Source organism: Myotis brandtii, unplaced genomic scaffold (genome assembly GCF_000412655.1).
Source record: "Myotis brandtii unplaced genomic scaffold, ASM41265v1 scaffold59, whole genome shotgun sequence".
Taxonomy (NCBI): domain Eukaryota; kingdom Metazoa; phylum Chordata; class Mammalia; order Chiroptera; family Vespertilionidae; genus Myotis; species Myotis brandtii.
Genome location: NW_005370223.1, coordinates 5,829,607 through 5,838,826, shown reverse-complemented (window position 1 = coordinate 5,838,826; position 9,220 = coordinate 5,829,607). Strand labels below are relative to the sequence as shown.

The 9,220-nt window shown below is 38.0% G+C and overlaps 1 protein-coding gene across 2 annotated transcripts in view; it reads left to right on the top strand.

Moving 5' to 3' along the window:
• RRM2B (ribonucleotide reductase M2 B (TP53 inducible)) overlaps nucleotides 1–9,220 on the top strand; it is a 30,637-nt gene that overhangs the window by 608 nt on the left and 20,809 nt on the right. For both annotated transcript variants that reach the window (XM_005879284.2, XM_014550263.1), the window contains exon 2: nucleotides 7,873–8,028. In XM_005879284.2, the coding sequence (XP_005879346.1) occupies nucleotides 7,873–8,028 (156 nt within the window). The remainder of the gene's footprint in view (nucleotides 1–7,872; nucleotides 8,029–9,220) is intronic.

Below are 9,220 nucleotides of genomic sequence, written 5' to 3'. Positions count from 1 at the left end.
ACGCTCTGGGGCTCAGGCCGCGGCGAGGCGCACCCCCTCCGTGACTCTCCCCGCGCCCGTCCCGTTCCTGGAGACCTGGCCGGGGAAACCGAGGCCCGGAGCCTGGGCTGGTGGATGTAGCGGAGAAGTGCATGCCGCCCGGGGGGTGTGGGAGGTGACGCAGGTGCACGGGGTGGAGGGGAGGGGCCGGAAACCTTAATCAAGGTGATCAGCTCGGGCGGCCGGTTTTGCGCAGACCTGGCTGCTTCGCTGTGAATCGCTGGGGCGTAACTGTCTTCATTGACACAGTAGGGATGGTCCTGCCCGCACAGAGCACGGAGTGAAAGGCTTTATGCAAAGGACAGTGGGCTACGGGTGCTGCATAAAACCGAAATTAACGTGCTTATCCTCTCCTCTGCTTCTGCGTCAATAAACGTACATAGGAACAGTAAAGAAAACGTGACTGAGTGTCGTCGGGTAGTTGAAATTGTTGCTCTATAATTTCCACACCCTGTTATTTTTTTGTAAATACTTCTGAACCATTTGTTTTTCGCTTGAACCTGTTGCTGCGTGTCGTTTCTTTGATTTCATAGAGTTTCAGACAGAGAATTATGCTTAGCCATACATTTCTTTAGAAAGTGGTAGATGCCAGATTTGGGACTTTTTTTTATTTTGTAAACATTTAGTAACTAACTAAATGTTTGTTGAAAATATCCTTCAAACTTTTTCTTCCTGTTTTGAAACACAAATACGTTTAGTACTGATTTTCCCCCTTGAATGAGACCAGTCAGATGTTTCCTTTCGTGCCCGCAGTCATTTAGGCTAAAGACCTGGCAGTTGATTTTCATTTATTATCCCCATCTACGCGATACACATCCACAGAGACAGGAGCAGAACTTTAGGTCTAGAATGAATCTTAGTGAGCATGTTACGGTCTGAACGGTTTAAACTTGAGGTGCAAGGATGCCTTAAGTACTTTGTCTAGCATTTGAGGTGCATCAGAATCACCCGGAGTACATTGTAAAAAATGTAGATCACTGGGCCTACACCTAGTAATCAATTTTGATAATGAATCAAAAGCTCCTGGGATGGAAGAGAAGGTGGAATACCTCTAAGAAACTTGATTTCAGATTCGCATCACTTCACACCTAGTTGTCTCTCTACCCCCAGTCTTACCTGCTCCCCGGTCCTGTTTACCTCTGCCCAATTAACCCGTCATCAAACCAGGGCCTCCATGTCACCCGCTCCAAATAAAAACTCCCAAAAGGGTCTCAGTTCCCACCCAAAAAATGCCCGGCTCCTCAGACTGGCAAAGTCCCATTCAAGCAGCTTTTGCATGCCAACTGCCATATCTTAATTCAGGTTGTCATTTCCACCTCTGAACTTGACACCATAGTTACTACCAAAATCTAGGGTGTTTTTCTTAATTCATGGATATCTGATGAATCTTCCTAATGCCATCTCTGTTCATGTTCATTGCTACTCAGGAATTTTCCACGTCTATCCATAGAAATGCTTTTCAAATTGCGCCGCACAAAGAACGCCAGCAGCTGGAGGTTGGGAGCAAGTGGGGAGAATTAGAGTCTGAGCCTCCCAGCTCCCCAGATGTTTGAAAATCTTTGGCCCACAAAATTCCTAACCTCTTCCAGTGGTTCTCAACCTTCCTAATGCCGCGACCCTTTAATACAGTTCCTCATGTTGTGGTGACCCCCAACCATAAAATTATTTTCATTGCTACTTCATAACTGTAATTTTGCTACTGTTATGAATCGTCATGTAGATATCTGATATGCAGGATGTATTTTCATTGTTACAAATTGAACATAATTAAAGCATCGTGATTAATCACAAAAACAATATTAATTATATATGTGTTTTCCGATGGTCTTAGGCGACCCTGTGAAAGGGTCATTCGACCCCCAAAGGGGTTGTAACCCACAGGTTGGCAACCCACAAGTTGAGAACTGCGGATATATGTGTTTTCCGAGGTCTTAGGCGCCCCCTGTGAAAGGGTCGTTCGACCCCCAAAGAGGTCTCGACCCACAGGTTGAGAACCGCAAATATCCAGTGTGGACCCTTTACCAAATTCCTCGGTCTCAGCTGTTGACCCTTTAGCCAGATCAGATCGCGTCTGCCTTTGCTTTACATCCACGTCAGTGGGTTGCAATCCCAGCTGTCTCTGTTTTTCCATCTCCCCCTTCTGTAGGCTTGGTCCTCAGTCATGCTGCTCCTCTGTATGATTTCCCTGGATAATCACAACCCTCCCCGTAGTGTGGTGACTACCAATGGCATCTTTATCTTATTCGGGAAGGAGTGGAGATAGTGCCTCTGCCTACCATAGAGTTGTATTTTCAGCTCTCCCCTGGATATCTTGAAACTGAACCCATTATGTTTTTTATTGACCGAATTGACTTTTTAAAGACTTTTGTGTTCGCAGATTTTTATTCTTGTTGTGGCTTGTGTTGGTGGGGCGAGTTCATTCAAATTAAACTTTTGTTAAACATCTAATTAGAGAAGCAAGAGTTTTTGTCAGATTTATTCAGTTATCCTTCAGGTGCTGAGCCCTTTGTATGTGTCTTAAATCAGTTTTCTTTTGTGTTTCTACTGCTGATTTCCTATTTGGGGCAAGAGATGGGGAGTGCAATAATTTTTAAATTGTTCTCTCCACCTCCAATTTCCCTTCTAATCTAACCACATTTCTACAAAAGTGATCTTAAAACACAGATCTGATCATGTTTCTCACCTGATTAAAAACTTTCAACAGCTCCCAATAGTCTGCATGATAAAGGCCAAATGCCAGTGTTATATATCAAAGCAGATCACTTTGACTTGCTCCAAAATTTTTTAAAGTCAACATCTTAATATTCATTTAATAGGCAAAATAGACATATCCACTTTAACCTGAGATAAAGCCTAGAAATGGAGTACAGATTTTAAAAGCTGATAGCTAACTATTTTTTTATTTGTTTTGTTTCATTTCATCAAAATGATGACCCTGGGGTAAAAAAGTGTCAAAAAAGTTGCATCAAAATGGCTATAGGGAAATAGCTGTGGCAAAATTCATGTATATTTGCATTTAAGGCCCTCCCATGGCTTTAACACCTGGGCCTATTTTCCAAACAAAATTATAAGTGCAACACTGATTAAATCCACTTTTGTGTATTTTATGAATGTAATTTTTAAAGTAAATATATGTAATATTATAAATCAATTAATGGAATAATGAGGCTGTTTTGATGAACCTGCTGCTTTGAATTGGGGTGTAGATGATAACTGAAGATTTATACCAAACTTAGCAAACAGTTTCTTTGCATATTTACCAGAAGTTCTCTTAATAAATGTACTGCTAGCCAGTTCTGAGCATTTATCAACCCATGTGCTTTAGAGTGCATTTAGGCTACTCCCTGATGCATTCACATAATTCTGAGTTTTACCTTACCAGCATCAGTTGTCTTTATTTCTAGTCCTCTTTATACCAACTGTACTTGTAACTATTATAATTTAACTATTATGTAAACTAATAATATATGAGTATGAAAAGAAAATTGTTTATGAAAACTTGAAAGCTTGGGAAACTCAATAAAGATAAGTTGTTAAAAACAAAATCTGTACACTTAGATAAAAATAAAAAAAGATTGGTGATATTTATAAAAGAGGTAAGGATTCTGCCCTCAGATTGCTCTATCTTAAGGATGTTAAAACTAAAAAGCATAGGTGATGCATCATAGTGTGTTTATGCCAGAAAAATGTGGGATGTCAATCAGTGAGCCAATTTAACAACAATAACAAAAAGCTTTGGCTTTATAAAAGATTAGTAAGTAAATGTAAGTTACATGTTTTAAGCTAAGTCATTTTCTTCTGATTTCTTACATTAGCCAATTTTCAGCTACCAGTTTGGATTACTTTGAATAGGAGGGCTTCTACTGTATTATTGGTACCATTAATATTATTTCTTTTTCCTTTTTGGGGGGTAGGAGGAGAGTTAAAAAAAATTTTTTTTTTCACTCCTGAAAAATAGATACAAATGATTACAGGGTATTTTTTATTTTTTGCTTTTTTTTTAACTGCTTCTCGTTCAGTCTCATGGCATTCTTCAGTTAAGCAGAGCTTGCTAGAGAAACTGTCCTCTGAGGTTACCCCTCCCCCAAACACACACAAAAAAGAAAAACGACAACCTGGAAACACAAGTTCATGCATTGGTAGTTTCCTTGCTGTACAGTAGAAAACAACTTGTTATTTTTATTACTATTTTTAAAAGGTTGAAAACACATTTAAAACTAAAGTTCGAATCTCATGTTTGTGACACTAGAGAGACCACAGAGTTCTTCAGAGCACATTTGGAAAACACACTTGGGAAGTATTCTCTGCGTTCTTTCTGATTTCATCTCCTTCCATTGTCCCCCCATACCCCCCCCCCCCTTTACATTGCTTTCTTTTCTAACATATGGCTTCCTAACCCAGGTCCATAAAGAGTCTACAGCTTTGGAATGTACTCGTGACACTCCTGACACTGCATTAACATGTTTGTGAATTTTTCTAAGCATCATGAAAATAAGCAATATTTCCATGTCATATCTAGCTCAGTTCAAAGGTTTATATTGGTTAAACTTCATTTATTCACATTGCAAAATCTTTCATACTGCCCTTCTAATCCAGCTTCTTCTCTTAACAGTCCACATATTATCAGGATGGAATAGTAAGAATAAATGTACAAACATGATTTTCATTCTAATTTAAAGGTACAAGTCTTGAGCAGTTTTCATAGATCCTGTCGTTGATCAATTATTGTCAGCATTTAAAAACTCCAGGATGCTTGGTGTGAAAGGTTTGCTGCTTATGATGTCCTTCTCAACATCAGTACAGGCCACATAGCAAATATAGTGAAGGTCAAGGATTCTAGCTCTGTACCCCAGAGACAAAACATATTTAAGAAAGAAAAAGAAAAGAGAAATGCAGAATCATAGCAAAATGCTGTAAATGATGATAAAAGCACAATCTAGAAGAACTAAAGGAAGAACAACGTGGGCCTAGACAAGTTTGAAATATCTGTTGACTGCAGACTTCTGCCTTTTCAATTGGGCTTTAAATTTGAAACTTTTCTAAGAGTTCTTTATTTCCCTGAGGGCAGTCATAGAAGGTATTGATTGATCAAATAATTAACCACTATATTAGTTCTTTTATCATTTATTTAAGTATAGAGAGAGAGCCTTTAAAAGGCCAACCAGAAATTATTATGTTCAATAATAACACAGTAATAATTTTAAAAGTGTATAGCACTTGAGAGTGTGCAGAGTATGGCAAGTATTATCTTTGATTTACAGATGATGATGCTCAGATTAAATAACTTGCCTGAAAACATGAATGCGCTTATTTTAAATGAATACAATTGTGTACTATAAAGGACAGTCTAGAATAAAATAGGGTTATTTGGTTCACCTATAGAGGTGGCAAATTCCAAAATGTTTATTTTCAGTCTTATTTTTATTGTCTCATTCACCTGTGAAATATGTCCCTATCAATGCTTCGTAATTTCATTACATATATTAATTTTAACCTGGTAAAAGGGAAGGCAAATGCATTTTGAGAAAGTATTACTCTGTAGATTTTTAAACTTGCATCAGTTAAAAACCACTGCTTTAAACCTAACCAATTTGGCTGTGTGTTTTTTCTTTCTTTTGTACCAGCTTCAAGTCACATTGGTTCTTTCAACTTTATTGACAAAGAAATTATTTTTTCATAAAGTCCAATTTGGTGGTTTCCTCCTTTGCCAGTTATATCACTACCACTTTGTTGAAGGAACTTTGCTTAGTGGGAGATAGTAATATATACTCTTCTTTAGGTGTAGTTCATTTCAGTGTTTTGAATTCTGGGTTTTAGATAGAGCTGGCCTTCCTCTAGCTGCTGTCCATGCATACAGAGGTGTAGCCTCAGGCAAGGCTTTGAGTTCAGACATATCTCAGTTCTAATCTTATTTCTGCCACTTATTAGTTGTAGGATCCTGGGTATGCTATTTACATCCTTCAAGATTTAGTTTCCCCATCTGTAAAATGGAAATAGTTTTCTATGTGTCAGAGTTGTTTACAGATTAAGTGGGATAATGTATATAAAGCATCCATGTGGTGATGGCGCAAAAGAGCCTCCATGCCAGACCCAGAGGACCTGCTCTTATGTCTGCCTCCTGTTCTGGAGCCTAGACCTGCAGTGTGCCAGTATCTTATGGTTCTTTGGAGATTGAACGCCCTCAGTGGCAACACACATAACACACACATTTAAAAAACTTGACCACTTCCATTTAAAACATTTTCTTCAATTTTTCTGGAATGAATTTCGACTAAGTGCCAAGTACTATGCTAGGCTCTGGGGATTCCACTAAAGTAAAGTTGGTTTTTATTCTCAAGAAGGATAGTCTAGAGGAGTCTATAGACACGTAATAGGAATTAAATTGCAGTGATTGATGTGCTATGTTGGACTTAATCCAGGCATTTGGGGTGGTGGAGGGTGGGGAGAAAGATGGGGGCACTCAGAGAAGGCTTGATTTGAGTGGTCATTATATTATTTCACTGATGTATTGTGACCTTACGTTAAACTAAAAAAAGTCTAACAATATTCAGTAACCCGAGCCCAGGATAAAGAGAAATTAGCAGCCCATTCATTCACTTGCTTAGCTAATGCTTATTGGCCTTTTATGCTTGACACAGTACTACAGGAACATCACAATAGAGAAAAACTAGTTTCTACACTCTGGGGCTTATGTGCTCTATCTGAGGAGGTTTGTACCTTCAGAATAAGTACTTACCAAATAAGGCAGTCTATGCTGCAATGGCAGCATGTGTGAAATGTGTAAGCCCACCTGTGTCTGTGTGTCTCAGGCGTTGACTGTGGGCCTTTCTGTCATCTGGTCTTGCCTCTTAGCCTCAAAGCTTAAGCACACTTGATTTGGAGAGGTATGAGGACTGGTGGAGGCAATGGTGAGGAACACAATGTACGGGCCTGGTATGCCTGGTACAGAAGAGAAACAGTTTGAGTTAGGAGTCCAGAATTGAAATGTGTCCCAATAATCTCGATTTATACACGTTTTAGCCTATTTGTATATACTTTACATATAATCATTCTCATGGACACACAACTCTTCTGATACTCTTGCTGACTATTTAAAAAAAAATATATGGCTCTCTACCTTGTGAGAATGCCACCTTGTTTCCAAGTAGTATGTATGTAGGTATGTGTTCCTCACTTTATTCCACAAAGCTTTGAGAGCCCACAGTGAGACTCTATGCAGTAAGTTTAATATGTAAATAGCAATAACAAATTGGTATATGGTCAGCTTCAGACAAAACCTCTGTTGGTACAGAGTTTTCAGGTAAGATTATATTTCAGTTAAAATTAGAAAAGAAGACATTAAACTAAAAAAAAACCAAAAAGCTTATAACTAGCTTATTTCTATCTCAAACCAGCATTCTATCTTTGAGAGAGGAACAAAAGGTAACGTTTGGTTCACTAACGTAGAAATGTTCCCTCTGTGACATTTATGGGTCTAGTTTTGTGCTTATCCTCAAAATAGCATTAATGACAATAACTTTGTTCAAGGCTTATATGTCCCAGGTTCTGTTTAAAGCACTTTTAATCATCAAAATTAATTTGATGATCACCTGTGAGAGAGGTATTATTTTACTGATGAGGAAACTGAGGCTCAAAGACGTTAAGCAACTTGCTACGATTACACAACCAACCAAACACTTATTAACCAGCTACGAGGTGACAAGTAAGGCTTCAACCCAACCAGACTGGCTCCCAAACCTATGCTGTTTCCCCAACTCCCTCAGATGTGTGTTTAGATATGAATAAGGAGGAGATGTCTTCACAAAATGGGTGTTTGTACTTTAATTTTCAAAGAGGTTATCTTCAGATACCAACGAAAATGAAGCAAAGTCAAGTGAAGAACCACTCCTAAGAAAGAGTTCACGCCGATTTGTCATCTTTCCAATCCAGTACCCCGATATTTGGAAAATGTATAAACAGGCACAGGCATCCTTCTGGACAGCAGAAGAGGTAAGTGGCATCGCCTTTCGTCAATAATCATGTCCTGTGTTGCAGTGTTCACATCTTCTGTTACAAGATATCGAAAAATGGACATTGTACCAGTATGATGGATGATACCTGCAGAGCATTCTTGCTCTCTGGGTATATGTGTATATTAATCTCTATATATCTCTACCTCTACAATATATTTCTCTATATATATCTGTTTGGATAGATATATTTGGGCCTATATGTCTGTCTGTTTTTTCATGAGAGTGATTCTGTACATGTAAATGCATGCTGTAACGAATGCAGGCTCGAGAGCAGACAAATCCTGGATCTACCATTTGCTGTGGAACTGGCGAAGTTGCTTAACCTCTCTGTGTATCTTCGTCATTGTTATACTGAGCTAATAGTACCTGGTTTTGGGGGCTGTTATGAGGATTGATCAGAGAAATCTTATTAATGAGATTAATGCCATATTTAGAATGTTACTTGGCACCTAGTAAGCACCAAATAACTGTAAACCATTATTTTACACAAAATGGGGGGAGAGTTGCACAGAAATCAGAAGCACCGATTTTTGAAGCTTCTGTTATGAATTTTACCCACCTACTCAAACTTGTTATATTGTTAACATCTTTGTTATATTTAACATATAGAACAAAACAAGACCCCAGCATTTTTAAATTGGGTCGTAGTGCTTGGCACACCTGACTGTCACCAACTGTTTGTGGTTTTTAGAAAGTTTTTTTTGTTAGATATAGTTAAGAGAACAAAGGGAGGATACAGGTGGCTTTTTCATTCATCGTGTTTAGAAGGTACTTGTGACTCTTGAGTTTCTTGAAATTCATTTGAAAATTATATGCATTTTTAAGCAAATGTAATATATGTTGTATTATGACTAAGAAACACTAATTTGAAAAATTATGCAGGGTAGAGCAAAAAGTTTACAGTTCTGAGTTTATTCTTGGATTATTATTTATTAATTAGTGCATTATTTTCCATATGAACAACTGTAAAACTAGTTTTGCCCCACCCTGTAATATGCAGGTTGTATATATTTAATAGGCAGCTTATAGGAAGATTCAAACACATATTTTGAAAGGGAGTCTAATTCATTTAGTTCCACATATTTTTCATTTAAACAATTATATGAGTTATAATTTAATTAACTTTAGACTTTATTGTTTTATCAGTGGTTTAGCTTTATTCCTAAACT